The sequence below is a fragment of the Dicentrarchus labrax genome, unplaced genomic scaffold (genome assembly GCF_905237075.1).
Source record: "Dicentrarchus labrax unplaced genomic scaffold, dlabrax2021, whole genome shotgun sequence".
Taxonomy (NCBI): Eukaryota; Metazoa; Chordata; class Actinopteri; family Moronidae; genus Dicentrarchus; species Dicentrarchus labrax.
Genome location: NW_026136707.1, coordinates 8407 through 24146, shown reverse-complemented (window position 1 = coordinate 24146; position 15740 = coordinate 8407). Strand labels below are relative to the sequence as shown.

Below are 15740 nucleotides of genomic sequence, written 5' to 3'. Positions count from 1 at the left end.
TTGTGTTCCTGAAGGTGACATCGGGGTCTGCAATCTGTACAATTATTGGAATAATAGTCAGACTTTGTGACCAATTGTATCACATAAAAAACAGCTGTTAAATAACAAAACCAAACAGATATTGTGACATTTGTTGTATCCTGTGAACTGTCTCAAGATTAAAGACAAACTCCACTTTCCAACTCTGTTTCTGTCAGATACACAATCAATCAATCAATCAATCAATCAATCAGCCAATAATCAGCAGCAGCTTCATTCTCACTGTCTGTTCGCTGAATGCTCATCAACAACAACAACAACAACAACAACTGTTAAAAAACGCCATCTTCCTTCTCACAACAAGCTCATTTTCACCTCATGTAACTGGAGTTTGACCGATTGTTTGTTTGTTTATAGTCACCAACTGTACAGATGTTAGCATATGCAGCGACCCTGTGTGTGTTTGTTTGTTTGTTTGTTTGTTTGTGTTTGTGTGGCCGTTCAGCCTCTGACTGACCATATATCTCTCAATAAACTCCAGTTCTTTGTGTTATTTCCCTCCACTCTCTCTCCTTCCTCTCGACCTCCAAATGGAAAAAGAGTAATTTATTTGAAAGTAACATAAAGGGAACTATATCTGAATTATAAATACATCCTTTGTGTTGAAATTGACAATCAAATAACCCTGAATCCTCTTAATAAACCACAGATGTATTGTAGTGTTGTTGTTATATATATACTCTTTTTTCATTTTCACATCCTGAAGGAAGAAGAAGTACGGGAGCATTTCACTTGTAACTGAGTACTTTATTTCATTATCACTACTTTATTATTACTACTTTATTCAAGTATTAGTACTTTATTTAAGTATTAGTACTTTTATTGCAGTAATATATCATCATTAGTTGTCGTCCTAATTAGGACTTTATTTAATTATTAGTGATGTTGCTGTGATGATGTTGCTGTGATGTGTTGCTCATTGGACTGTTGGTTGCACAACCTGTTGCTGCTCTCCACAGGACTGACTGTTTACTGGACACACACAGGTGGGAACATTTGGGGTCAAAGCATTTACTTATTTATTTATCATATATTTAATAATTTAATTTATATTTTACATGTTTTCTGTCATATTTCTGCCTCTTTCTCCTGGAGCTGTGTCTCAGTGTGCACAGCTCGTTTTATATTCTGAATATATAATATAATATATAATATTCATATGTGTTTATTAATGTGAGGACTGAGCTTTATTTCATCATCTGACACAAAGAGCACTGATGGTTTTAATCAGTTAAAATCATTTCTTCAATCATTCATATTGTTTCTATGGAGATTGAAGAGTTACACAGAGCCTGCTGCAGAACTACAACACTGCTTCCTACTTCCTGTTTAAAGTTTACTTTCACTTTCTCTGAAGGAGTGTCGCAGTTGGTTTTTGGCGTCTCTCGAGCTGAAGGTAATGGAACAAGTTTTTAATGTTTTCCTCGTTAACACAAGCTGGCGTTTATTTCCACTAGAAACAGCAACAATCTGCCTCCACTGTTCATTTCTCTGCTGGAATTTCGGAACAAAGCAGCTCAAACAACCGTTATTAAATACAGGCCAATATCTGTCCCCCATTTTGTGTCTGTTAGTGAGTGTACAGTAAAATAGTCTAAGTAGAGTCAGTTGATGCTCAGTAGTTGAACAGTGTGCTTTCTTTCTTTGTAACAGCACTTACTGATGACTGAAGGCGCATTTTGCTGCCTGAGTTACACACACATGAAGTTCACTGCTCTTTGTTTTCATCTTCCTCCACTTGTCTTTAGAAATCATGTGGCGCCATCTGCTGGTGCCAAAGTGAACAGCAGGATGATTCCATTAGAAATGAACATCAGAAAAACTTTTTTGTCACATTAGTGGTTAACGGGGCTCACACAGGTTCACATAGAATAAACGCAGCAACATGAATGACTTTATATACTGCTGGATAACTTCATCTAGAATAATACATCATCATTTGACTATTGATTCTATGTTGGATTCATAAGCTCCATCTGCACAGTAACTCCAGTATAAAGTAGCATACAGTGGAAATAGGCATTGTAATAAAGTACAGTAGTTGAGTAAATGTACTTAGTTACTTTCCTCCACTGGCTGCAGCTTCATGCCGCCATCTAGTGGACTGATAGTAGAAGTCCAGCAGCTGATGGCAGCTTCCTCTGCCTCACACTGCTGTCTGACTGCATTCAACTGACACTGATATGAAAGAAAATAAGAGCCAATCACTGGAGGAGCAGCTGGTCTTCTTACAGCAGAAATGATGGAAAGGATGATTTCAGTTGATGTGCACATGAATGATTTGTGTTTCCTCTCCAGATCAAAGTGTGTGTGAGCTGATGTGGATGTGAGTTCAGCAGCATGAGTCAGTGTGAGGACAGAGAGGAGGGAGCCCCTCCCTCTAAAATGACTCAGTGGGGACCTGGACCTGGACCTGAACCTGGACCTGAACCTGGACCCAGCTGTGTGTCCTTCAAGAGCGACTGTTCAAAAGACATCTTCACTGACTTTAAAGAAAGACATTCATGTGACAAAAAGTAAGATGTTGTGATGCTTAAATGATTCCTTTTTATGAACTGGATGACTAAAGTCCTTTGCATCGAAGCTTCATGTAATTCATACAAGTACATACAGCCATACAGCGCACTGTGTGTGTTGCACAGATTATCACTGTCACACAACACGCTTTGGAGAGAGAAAATAACGAGGGGGTAAGATAAGAGACAGGAAGTGTCCAAAGTTTGTGACCATTTCAATCAGAAAACAAAATGCAAACTCTGTACAGTGTGTGTTGGAAACTAGCTGAGCACAAGAGCACAACATCGCTGTGGAAAGAGAGCAATTGATAGTTAGTAATCATAAGAGATCAATCATCTGATCGCGTGTGGTTTCTGAAACGTTTTACCTCCAGTTTATCTGCTGATGGCTAAATATCTGTCCTCAGTGTGGAGACACTCAGCTGTGAACAAGAAGACACCGTAGGAATGTTAACGTTCCATAAACTTTTTATTTCTGAGGCAGCAAACACACACACAGCCTTTGACTATTCTACTGCATCGTGAACTTATTCCTGGTTTGGTTTAATTGCCTTAGTTCTTTCTTTGAACCCTGGTTTGGGGCAATATTTAGTGGTGCTTTTAGCTTTGATTTGGTCCGAGAAGAAGAATATCTGTCTCTGTTTGGTCTTCTTTGTGTTTCACAGCTACGTACTAATTTCCTTCCAATTACTACTAGACTGTGTGGCACTGTCCACAGTATTATATTGGGTCAACAAGGGCAGTGGGTCAATCATCTGGGTTCTTCCTTAAGCTTAAGCTTGTGTTTGTCTCTGTGTGGACAGACATAATGTGAGCTAATTCTTCATGATTCCTCCACAGAGTGGACCAGGAAAGCTCAGAGGTTCCCAGTGGTGAGTCTGCCCAGCAGCAACAAACAGACCTGGACTCCATATTTATGGTCTGTACATGGACAACAACTACTTTTACATCTATTGTGTTCACAATAATCTCAATGCTGCACTTTTTAGACCAGTGGATTGTCAGTCTGTCCAACATGGATCTGATGTTTGCTTCCATGATTTGACTTTGATTGAGTCATTCATATAATATTCTGTTCCAGCTGCTGGAGGACAACATTGTCACTTTTGTGAAGAACGAGCTGAGGAAGATCCAGAAGGGTCTGAGTTCAGATTACCAAGAATGCTCAGAGAGTCAGAGGCAGAATGAGGAGGTGTTGGACGGTGAGGATGAAGAACAGAGGAAGAGCAGCAGAGAGGCATTTCTGAAGATCACAGTGCACTTCCTGAGGAGAATGAAGCAGGAGGAGCTGGCTGACCGTCTGCAGAGCAGTAAGAGGATTTCTCTAAAGATTTAACTCGCTAGATAAATGAGACATTTACTGACGTCTCAACAGATGGTGAAGAATATGTTTGTAAATCCACTAATGTCACTTAATGATCTTATTTGATGTTCATTCAGGAAGTGAGTCTGATTGTTACCGTAAACTTAAATCCAACCTGAAGGAGAAGTTCCAGTGTGTGTTTGAGGGGATTGCTAAAGCAGGAAACCCAACCTTTCTGAACCAGATCTACACAGAGCTCTACATCACAGAGGGAGGCACTGCAGAGGTCAATGATGAACATGAGGTCAGACAGATTGAAACAGCATTCAGGAAACCAGACAGACCAGAAACAACAATCAGACAAGAAGACATCTTTAAACCCTCACCTGCAAGAGATCGACCAATCAGAACAGTGATAACAAAGGGAGTGGCTGGCATTGGGAAAACAGTCTTAACACAGAAGTTCACTCTGGACTGGGCTGAAGACAAAGCCAACCAGGACATACAGTTCACATTTCCATTCACTTTCAGAGAGCTGAATGTGCTGAAAGACAAGAAGTTCAGTTTGGTGGAACTTGTTCATCTCTTCTTTACTGAAACCAAAGAAGCAGGAATCTGCAGGTTTGAAGAGTTCCAGGTTGTGTTCATCTTTGATGGTCTGGATGAGTGTCGACTTCCTCTGGACTTCCACAACACTGAGATCCTGACTGATGTTACAGAGTCCACCTCAGTGGATGTGCTGCTGACAAACCTCATCAGGGGGAACTTGCTTCCCTCTGCTCGCCTCTGGATAACCACACGACCTGCAGCAGCCAATCAGATCCCTCCTGCGTGTGTTGACATGGTGACAGAGGTCAGAGGGTTCACTGACCCACAGAAGGAGGAGTACTTCAGGAAGAGGTTCAGAGATCAGGAGCATGCCAGCAGAATCACCTCCCACATCAAGACATCACGAAGCCTCCACATCATGTGCCACATCCCTGTCTTCTGCTGGATCACTGCTACAGTTCTGGAGGATGTGTTGAAGACCAGAAAGAGAGGAGAGCTGCCCAAGACCCTGACTGAAATGTACATCCACTTCCTGGTGGTTCAGACCAAAGTGAAGAACATCAAGTATGACGGAGGAGCTGAGACAGATCCACACTGGAGTCCAGAGACAAGGAAGATGATTGAGTCTCTGGGAAAACTGGCTTTTGAGGAGCTGCAGAAAGGCAACCTGATCTTCTATGAATCAGACCTGAAAGATTGTGGCATCGATATCAGAGCAGCCTCAGTATACTCAGGAGTGTTCACACAGATCTTTATAGAGGAGAGAGGACTGTACCAGGACAAGGTCTTTTGCTTCATCCATCTGAGTGTTCAGGAGTTTCTGGCTGCTCTTCATGTCCATCTGACATTCATCAACTCTGGAGTCAATCTGCTGGCAGAAGAACAATCAACCTCCCAGAAGTCTGAAACAAGAAAAGATGAATCTGCAGAGACACAGTTCTACCAGAGTGCTGTGGACAAGGCCTTACAGAGTCCAAATGGATACCTGGACTTGTTCCTTCGCTTCTTCCTGGGACTGACACTTCAGACCAATCAGTCTCTCCTACGAGGTCTGCTGCCACAGACAGGAAATAGCTCAAAAAACAACCAGGAAACAGTCTGGTACATCAAGAAGAAGGTTGAGGCAGATCTGTCTCCAGAGAGAAGCATAAATCTGTTCCACTGCTTGAATGAATTGAAGGATTGTTCTCTATTTGAGAAGATCCAACGATACCTTAGTTCAGGACATTTCTCCACAGATAAACTGACTCCTGCTCAGTGGTCAGCTCTGATCTTCATCTTACTGTCATCAGAAAAAGATCTGGACTTGTTTGACCTGAAGAAATACTTTGCTTCAGAGGAGGCTTTTCTGAGGCTGCTGCCAGTGGTCAAAGCCTCCAACAAAGCTCTGTAAGTACAGACAGAGTTATTCATCATTAGTTCAATGCACTGCAATGGTTCCAACAGAATAGAAAAATATAACCTTCTTGTTCATTTTCTCATTATTGTCTCTCCAGACTGAGTGGCTGTAACCTCTCAGAGAGAAGCTGTGAAGCTCTGTCCTCAGTTCTCAGCTCCCAGTCATCTAGTCTGAGAGAGCTGGACCTGAGTAACAACAACCTGCAGGATTCAGGAGTGAAGCTTCTCTTAGTTGGATTAGAGAATCCACACTGCAAACTGGGAGCTCTCAGGTAGGATCGTGTTACACTTTGTCTGAAATGGATTGAGATAATTTGGAATGCATTACATTAATTTGGCAGACCCTTTAGTCCGACAACCCTTTAGTTCTATAGTGCAACAGCTTAGAGTTGTTGGTTTTTTTTAAGAAGTAGAACCATATAGGGGAAGGTGTGATAGGGCTGCTCGATTATAGATAAAATCATAATCACGATTATTTGGGTCAAAATTGAAATCATGATTATTCAAACGATTATTTTTTTTTAAACGTCAGAAACATGCTGCATTTATTGGACATTTGTCAAAAACACTTTGCAAGAAAGTCCTCAGTTACACTTTCCTTTCCCCATAAACATTTGTAAGTCTCCGCGTTACCTGTTCAAATGAAAACAACGTGACAGGAGAAGACTGTAACTAGTGTCGTGACCACCGGCGCAAGTATAAATAGTTACGGCGCTCCTGTGACTTCACATTGTCGCGCGACAGGTCGGGAACGGCGAGTATACCGAGCGCATTATTTGCAGTGCTTGCTGCGGGGGGAGGGACGGAAATACGCATGCGCGAAATACGCAGACTGTGGCTGTGTCCCAATCCAGGGGCTCAGCTTTTTAACGTTGCACAACAGAAAATAAAAAAATGTTTCATCCGATTTTATTAGTTTTGAGATAGTTTGGCCCCAAAATCGTAATCATGATCAAATTTTGATTAATTGAGCAGCCTTAAGGTGTGAGTGAAATAGTGGTTTTCAGCCCCTGGCTGAACATAAGCAGGGGCTTTGCTGTCCTGACTGTCATTGGAGTGACAATGTAGCCTGTTGTCCAGAGGCTAACTCACTGAGAATGAGCTGTCAATCGCAAGGTAGCCCCGCCCTAAAGCATACCCTGCTTTGTGGTGTGTTTTACGCTAAATGGGACCATCAGTTACTTAATGAACATCATGCTGTATGGAAGAAGAATGAAACTAGAGACTGAGACCAGAAACTCATCAGGAAACTGTTTAATGAGCTCAGAAATGTTGTCAGAAGGCGGCTCATTTCTCCATAAGACTGCATGGTATCTGAGTTTTATTGCAGACATTGGAGCTCCCTCTGCTGGCCATTCCATAGAACGCAGATTGAAGACACTTCCGTATCGGCTTCACTTCACAGACACGGAAGCTCTGTCCATTATATACACTGTCAATGGTTTGACCATGACCACAGAGGTAGGATGGATCAGTTAATTTCACTATCCTGCTGGAAATGTTAGACCAGCAATCCACAGCATCTGCCAAGGTGTGGTTTCAGTCATAGGGGCTTTGGTGAGAAGAGATTTGCAAAAGTCTAGGTGGGAGTAGGCTTGCCACAGTAGTTGCTGTTACCTGTGTTACACTGTGTTATGCCTCAGTTAGATGATGGACACACAACAGGACATACAATTAGGAACGTGTCTGCTTGGTACCACCAAGTCGCAGCACAGAGTAGCAGAACTCACTAATTGTGTGACGAGAGTAAGGAGAGTTGACAAGACAAGGGCAAATGATTCGTTGTCAAAGTGAAAAGAAAACGTGCCTATTTGGCAATAGTGAGGCTAAGATCAAAGTAAATGCTGGAGATGTTCCCATACCATTTTTTCTTTCCCAATACTGTCAGCAGTTTTTGGGGGGCAGCTTCAGACAGTTGTCTGAAGTAATTTTTCAGAATAATATCCCTATCCCTCTTTTCTGACTTCTTTTGTGTGTTTTCAGGCTGTCTGATCACTGAGGATCAGCTCTATATTTATTGGTCAATTAAAATATATCCAGATATCAATCCTGATGATCAGTTCACGACATCTCTACATTTTTAACATAAAAGTTTGTCTTGTTCATTATTGTCTCTCCAGACTGAGTGGCTGTAACCTCTCAGAGAGAAGCTGTGAAGCTCTGTCCTCAGTTCTCAGCTCCCAGTCCTCTAGTCTGAGAGAGCTGGACCTGAGTAACAACAACCTGCAGGATTCAGGAGTGAAGCTTCTGTCTGCTGGACTGGAGAGTCTACAATGTACACTGGAAACTCTCAGGTCCGGATTCATTAACATTTTCTATGCCACTGTGAAGTCACATTTCAAAGAGAATGGAGCAGTCTGCTAAAAAATAAACACCATTAATTTCCCTTCATTCTCCAACTTTCACTGATTTCACAAACACTTATTTAAGTTTGTTATGGTTGGATAACAATTAGTGTTGTTTTTGGCGGCCTGTTTTAGTTTTAGTTTTAGTCTAGTCATTTTGTCAAACTGTCATTTTAGTTTTTATGAGTTTTAGTCACATTTATGCTCTTTTTAGTCTAATCAAGTTTCAGTCGACTAAAGGTCTGAGCATTTCAGTCTTATTTTAGTCAGAATTATCCATAACTATTTTCGTCTAGTTTTAGTCGACGATAACCAAGGACATTTTAGTCTAGTTTTAGTCAATGAAAATTGTATTTTAGTCTCTTTTTAGTTATGCAATTATATTTAACCCAGTTAATATAGTACAAGTACCTAGTATAGTATAGACAAAACCAAAATTTTCTTTAAGTCACCCATTTCTCAAGTCAACAATGTTATCTTATTACTATATTATTGTTACCTTATAGACTCAAAAATTACTACCTGGCAGCGTACTCACATTTCTGCAACTCTGTGATTCCGCCAGCAGCTTCTTGCATTTGTCTACACTAATACAGAATATATATTTATATACACCAATCCAATTTTTCAGAATAATATCCGTATCACCCCTATTTGACTCGATGTTTGCAGGCTGTCAGGCTGTCTGATCACAGAGGAAGGCTGTGCTTCTCTGGCCTCAGCTCTGAGCTCCAACCCCTCCCATCTGAGAGAGCTGGACCTGAGCTACAATCATCCAGGAGACTCAGGAGTAAAGATACTGTCTGCTGCACTGGAGGATCCACAGTTGAGACTGGACACTCTCAGGTAGGAAGAGGCCTGCTGTAATCACAGACTGACTGATCAAACTGTTAGTGTTTTTGATGAACACAACACAAAGACTATGGCTAATGGTCAGCTAATTGCCAAAATGTGCACTTTCGTAAGAGGAAATAACTTGTTAGTAGTCCAGAGAGGTAGATTAAATGCATCACAGCAAGTGAAGCAATAACAGTCACCCATTGATAGAATACATATCTTGATGCTCCTGAACACTTCATCAGATATGTAACCTGGGGTCATTGGTTGTTGTGGGTCTTTCGACATTAGACACCCTCGACCAGGGGACCCAGCCATAGTCATTCAGACCACGACTGGTATTCAGGTGGCATTTGCTCCTCCCCATGAACCTCTTCTCATAATCCAGAGCTATCTTGAGGCTTTTTCCACGGCTTCTTTGATTTTGATCATGTCTCTTATTCTCTCCTTTCTGGTGATGCCCGGTTTTATTCAGGCTTTGTGGAGTGATTGCCCTGCAAAACCTCTGCATGCACCTTGCCTTCCAGCATTCGTTTTCTTCCTCTCATGGGCCTCCTCCATACGCCCCTCCCACGGCACAATCAGCTCCATTATAACAATGTTCTTTGTTGCCTCTGAGACCAAGAGGATGTCTGGCCTCGTGGAGATTGCCAGGATTTCTGATGAGATATTCACTGCTGTGGACCTTGGCAACTATACTCCAGTCTTTCCAAAGGTAATTGTCTGGATGGTGGGGTGTCCTGGTCTGCCATTGCTGATTCCCATGCTGATGGTTTCTGCAAAAAACAGTTTAGAAACCTGATTGTGGCACCAGGTGAACCGGCCCTGAACCAAGAGCCTTTGGGCAGCAGCGGAGGATGTGCTCTAATGTTCGCTTGCCTGAACTTTGCGGGCAATCCGTAAATTCCGCAATCCATGGATTCAACTTTGCTGATTTTTTTTGCTAAAGAGGTTTGATGGACTAGGGAATCAGGAACTTGTGTGTGCTGAGGCTTGCCAGGGATCAGTCCATGTGACTCACTGTTCCGTGGTCCAGGCCCCCTGCCATCTTATGCTGACTGCTCTGCTGGACCTCTCTTCCTCCACTGCTGCCCTTACTCCCTCCTGGATCAGCCTGTTGTACTGGGGAGTTGGGAAGATACCCAGAACCACTCTTCCTCTAGTTCCCCATTCTCACCTCCACCCTCGCCTCAGCCATCTTGGGGTCACTGGATGCCTTGTAAAGCATCACCTCTCTGGCCTAGGTTAATTTAAACACCTCCTCCAGGGACTTCAGGGGCAGCTGGAGCTTTGTGTTATTGCTGTAGACGGTGGTGCTGCTCAGATTCTGCCACCACCACCTCCTGAGGAATCTGCTGACTTTCCTCTCAAGGCTCAGTATGATGGAGATGGGAACGTCATAAACAACCATTGGACAGAGTATCTTCAGCAGGATACCGTGCTGGTAGATCCATGCCTTAAACTTCCCAGGAAGCCCTGACTAGTCCACTGCTCTCAACCAGTTCTCCAGCTCTTGACAGGTTGCGTAGACTGACACTGTATCATTCAGCCTGCTGTTGAATTCCTTGCCAAGACTCTTCACTGGCTTCTTGGGTACAGTTGGGTTTGGTGCCCCTTCAATGCTGAAGCGGAATCTGTCCATGACTTTGCCCTTCTTCAGCACTAGTAACTTTGATTTTCCTGGCTTGAACTTCATCCTTGCCCAGCCAGTTTCTCCAACCTTTGCAGGATCCACCTGCTTCCTAGCCCTGACTCTTTGGTGATTGCCAGGTCGCATCCCTGATTTGGTCCATAGGCCCAAGAACTCTGGTTCTGCAGACTTGATGATCCTGTGAGTTGCCAAGGGAAATATGATTACAGTGATGGTACAGCCTGTAATGATCCCAGCCTCCAGCCTGTGCTACAATGCTGAAACTCTCATGCTGAACTAGTTGTAGTAGTGTTACGCCCCTGTCTAGGGGGAAGGAGCGCAGACTCGTAACAGTAGTCAAGAATGAGGTCTGGTCATGGTGCTCGTCTGAATAAGCTTATGTGGGATGGATCTGTGGGTGTTGGCCAGGTTGAGCCAGAGCAGTGTCAGGTCTCCCTTGTTCACTTGGGCTTCTCTAATGAGTTGTGTCACCACTCCTGTGTGCTCTAGACATCCCAGCACTCCTTTTGCAATAAAGAGTCGATGTAGACATTGTTGGAGAGGACTTTGATCAGCCGCCTTGCCACAATGCTGAAGAAAATGTTTAACAGGGAGTTGATTCTAAATTGGTGGAATCTTCTTCCTTTGGGATCTAGATTCCTTCCGCAAATCACCAGTGCTGTGCAGCTCTCCTCCATATGACTTTCAGGTTGATCTCCTTCTCTTTTTTAATTTTTTTAATTACATTTTTTGGGGGCTTTTATTGCCTTCAATCCGTAGTGACAGCAGCAAAGGGCCACAGGTCCCGAACGGTTGATTGTTTTTTGTTTTAGCCCTCTACTTTAAATCATATTACACCTCAAGGGACAATTAAGATTGAACCTTGAACCTTCTGTGACAATTAGCTTGACAGAGGGTCAGCAACTTCTTCCTCAGAATGGTTTGCCACTCTGCTAAGGGGGGGATGCTGCTCATCACCAGTGGCTTTATACTGCCTTTTGAGGTACTCAGCTCCTGCCGGATCTGGGAGGCTTCTTCTCCTCTGCTCCAAATCTTTCCACAGCTAGACTGACAATGATTTTTGTAATTGTCTGCAGCCCACAATCCACACCCCCCGTCGTTTTTACTTTGAGCACCTTGTCAGCATCTTTGTTGAACTGAAGCCAGACCCTCGTCTTGCTGGCCTGTGGCCATTTGACTTGAACCGGAGGGTTTTTGAGGAGTTAGTTGCGCCACTTGGAGGCTTCGGGCTCTGACTCCTCCTCTGTCTCACCAGGTAAACTACGTTGTGGCACTCCTCTTCCCTCCACACACATCTTTCAAAATCAGACATCCTTCACCAGGGGACCCAACTGTAGTTGTTCATACCACAACTAGTGTTCAGGTGGCATTTGCTCCTCCTTATTAACCTCTTCTCCTAATCCAGAACTATCTCGAGGCTTTCTCCACTGCCATCAGTGTTGTAACCTGGGGTCACTGTGTTGGTCCATTTGCCCCACTCTGGGTCTGGTTCTCATTTCGCCCCCTTATTCCTGTGCTTGCAGTGTAAACAAACCTACCCCGGTATCTTGAGCCTGCATTTCAGGTACAGTCAGCTAATAGGACCTCTAACCACCTAGTACAGTAAGCAGAGAGAGAAAAGGTCTGTGTTACAACAATCCCAGTGACAAAGCACAGCTCCAGTTTGATGCCGTTTTTGTTTTTCTGCACATATCCAATGAATGAAAACGGTGTAGATTAGCTAGTCAACTAACAGTTTACTCAACTATTAAAGGATATGATAAGTGATATATTGGACCATTTAAGTACATTTGAACAGAAAAAGAAAACTGTGTATGACAGTGATGTAATGTTTGCATGCTGAAAGAGGATGTGCTGGTCTGACCCCCCTCCTCCTTTCAGGGTGGAGCCTGCTGGAGTCCGATGGTTGAGACCAGGTCTGATGAAGTGTAAGTGTGAAAAATAAGCAGCACACATTAAACCATCTTCACACTGTGACATCACTCATTCACAGCTCTGATGTCATCATCAAAATGTCAATCAATGATCAGATGATAGATCAATAACTGCAGCTGTATTGTGTCTTGTTCTCTCCATCAGATTCCTGTGAACTCACAGTCGACACAAACACAGTGAACAGAAAGATCAAACTTTCTGACAACAACAGGAAGGTGATTTATGTGGAGGAGGATCAGTCATATCCTGATCATCCAGACAGATTTGACCGCTGGCCTCAGCTGCTGTGTACAAATGGTCTGACTGGTCGCTGTTACTGGGAGGTCGAGTGGAGTGGCGAGGTTTTCATATCAGTGAGTTACAGAGGAATCAGCAGGAGTGGAAACAGTGCTGTCTTTAGGCTTGGAGGGAATAATCAGTCCTGGAATCTTGAGTGCTCTGTTGTTAGTGGTTACTGTATCTCTCACAATAAGAGAGTGATCTCCATCTCCTCCACCTCCTCCTCCTCTGGTAGAGTAGCAGTGTATCTGGACTATCCTGCTGGAACTCTGTCCTTCTACAGAGTCTCCTCTGACACACTGATCCACCTCCACACCTTCAACACCACATTCACTGAACCTCTTTATCCTGGATGTGGGTTTAGGCTTTTGAATGATTCGTTTGTGTCTTTTTGTTAAGAACTGCTGTGTTTGGGCCCAGAACTGCCCTCATCAGTCAGGTTCAGGTTGGTTCTGATAGAATGAAAATGTTATATGTCTTCAACTTCTTCTGGGGTCTCTTGCTTCTATAGAAAGGAGGGTTAGGGGAACGTTTACATCTTTCTGCCCTAGCACGTAATGTCTTAATTCATTAAGCACACAGTTGATGTATAATGTCTGAAATCTTTCCTTTTAAATCTCAAAGGATAGGTCAACTTTTCTATTGAATGTATTTCCTGAACAATAGTAAGACAGAGCATCCTAACAAGCGTTAATTATAATATTCAGTTTTATGTGCAAGGCGCAGTGCGTTAGTGTTTTTCCACATGGCCAAATGAAAAGTTTACTTCTTTGTCCCCTCTTCAGGACAGAGGGAAAAGTTCAGTTCCACACAGAGAGGCAATTCATGGCAATTCAAGTATAAATTATTACTTATTACTAATAATCATTTTAGTTACTGTTAAATTTCTTGGGGCAGGAGCACGTTTAACGCTCACAAAAGTGCTTTTGAAAGAAAATAAATAAAACAGTCAACACGGGCATAAAAAGTAAGTATAGAATATTTGGATAAAATCATAACAGCATTGACAGTAAAATAAAAAAATAAAATAAAAAATTGGTTTGTGAGGTGAGACTTAAGAAAAGAGAACGTTTTTTTGATTCTAGCCATCCTATAACCTGTTCCATTTTAAGTGGAAACCTCTTTTATCTGATTGTATTTACTATTTATCTATTGATACTTATTATTGTATTCTTGTTGTTTCGTGTTGTTTACAGTAATTTAGGTGTTTGTATTGTTTAATATGTATTATTGTTCCTTCTTTGTGTAATAAGGTCAAATAAAGTTACTGTAAAGAATAAAGAGAAAAGATAAAAAGGTGTTCCGCCGTTATGTTGTTCCACTGCCACCATTAAAGGAGTAGATGGATGGATCAGATCCCTTCAGACCCACTGCTGCACGATTTATCCTTCCTAGAATGAAAAACAAACTAACCAAAGGATACCCAAATGATCTGATGAATATATGTGCTCAATATATGTGTGTGATGAATATGTATTAATAAAGAAGACCGCGGTTGATGAGTTATTAGTATTGCTAATTGACATTAATATTTCCCGTTCCAGGTTTAAAGTTATAGACTAAAGTAATAAACTGAATGCTTAAGTGCATTTGAGTTTGGTCACTCATCATATATACTTATATTGTGTTTTGAGATGACATACAGTATGTTTTCTGTCATGGTTTTTTCTAGTCTTCTAATTCTGACCCCTGGCTACATTAGAGGAGATCCAACTTCACTGTCAATTTTCTTGCAACTTTTATTCTGAGACGTGCTTGTTTCATATTGTTAACAATTCTGTCCAGTTAAGCACTTTAGGAACATGCAGGGCTGCAGCATTGCCAATGTGACCTGGCAGCTTACAACTTATCCAACTTGTAGGTGATGGTGGGTTTGGCCACTAGATGGAAGTATCTTCCTGCAAATGTCACAGTCGTTGCTGTCTGATAGTGTAATTTGAACCTTGCTAGGGAATTGCAATTGAGCTGCATTGGTCGTTTAGTCTTGATAGGATTAAAGAATTCATAGTTACACTGGACAGAAACTGATTGATGGTTGATGTATCGTTATTATAGAATATTCTTTACCTAAACCAGCCTCATTTGAATAGTTTATACTTATATATTTGTATATAATACAGTAGTATACATTGGAGGCAAGGGTCAACTCATTTAAGATATGTGACAAGATTTGACACTACTTTTTTGTAAGCAGTCACACCCCAAAAAGGTTAATATCTAGTGGTTTAATCTGCATTTATTTCATAAGCTTATCATACATATACATTGAACCCATAAAACACTGGTTGCCACCTTGTTATTCGGTACAGTGATTCTCTGTGATATACTTAATGAACACTTACAGTAGCTGCACATTAGATCCTGATGTGGACAACAAGTTACCATCCTGTTTTTACCACCAATTCATTCTGAAAGGCTGACCTCTTGTGTCGTGTTTTTGATCTGAATCAAAACCGTTTTGATGGACAAGCAATTCTGAAATGTTCTGTTTTCATTTCTTGAGGCAGTATAACCGTTTCTTACACCCAGAGCACTTGCTCAACTTTTTTAAATTTCAAATTATGTCAGGGAAAAGTTCCCAACCTCATATCAGAAAGAGGTCTTGAAATCTTGCAGACAGTTCTCTAAAAACATTTCTAATAATAATAATAATAAATAATAAGTCAGAAAAATGAGATCCTGCAGAATCTGATGCATAAAGGTTTATTGAAGTCACAAAAAAGCAAAGCATGCCAACAAACAGTGAATGAGGTCCTGGAACCTGACTAACACCTCTCTTCTCTGTGGCTAAATCTTGTTGTTTCTTGTTTAATTTAAATTTTTATCAAATCAGAAACAATATTATAATCGTTGACCAACCAAGTTATACTTGTATATCGCCAAATATA

General features: G+C 41.9%; 1 protein-coding gene across 2 annotated transcripts; it reads left to right on the top strand.

The window, feature by feature from the left end:
- The first annotated feature begins 1366 nt into the window (after positions 1-1366).
- On the top strand, positions 1367-14148 carry LOC127366459 (NLR family CARD domain-containing protein 3). Of its 2 annotated transcripts, XM_051405395.1 has the most exons (10): positions 1367-1435; positions 2338-2555; positions 3396-3474; positions 3637-3865; positions 3996-5796; positions 5904-6077; positions 7926-8099; positions 8823-8996; positions 12520-12566; positions 12718-14148. In XM_051405395.1, the coding sequence occupies exons 2-10, from the start codon at positions 2380-2382 to the stop codon at positions 13248-13250; spliced, it is 3387 nt and encodes a 1128-aa protein (XP_051261355.1). In that variant the 5' UTR covers positions 1367-1435; positions 2338-2379; the 3' UTR covers positions 13251-14148. The 2 variants fall into 2 exon arrangements, with proteins under 2 accessions (XP_051261355.1, XP_051261357.1); XM_051405397.1 differs by lacking the exon at positions 5904-6077.
- The last annotated feature ends 1592 nt before the right edge of the window (positions 14149-15740 follow it).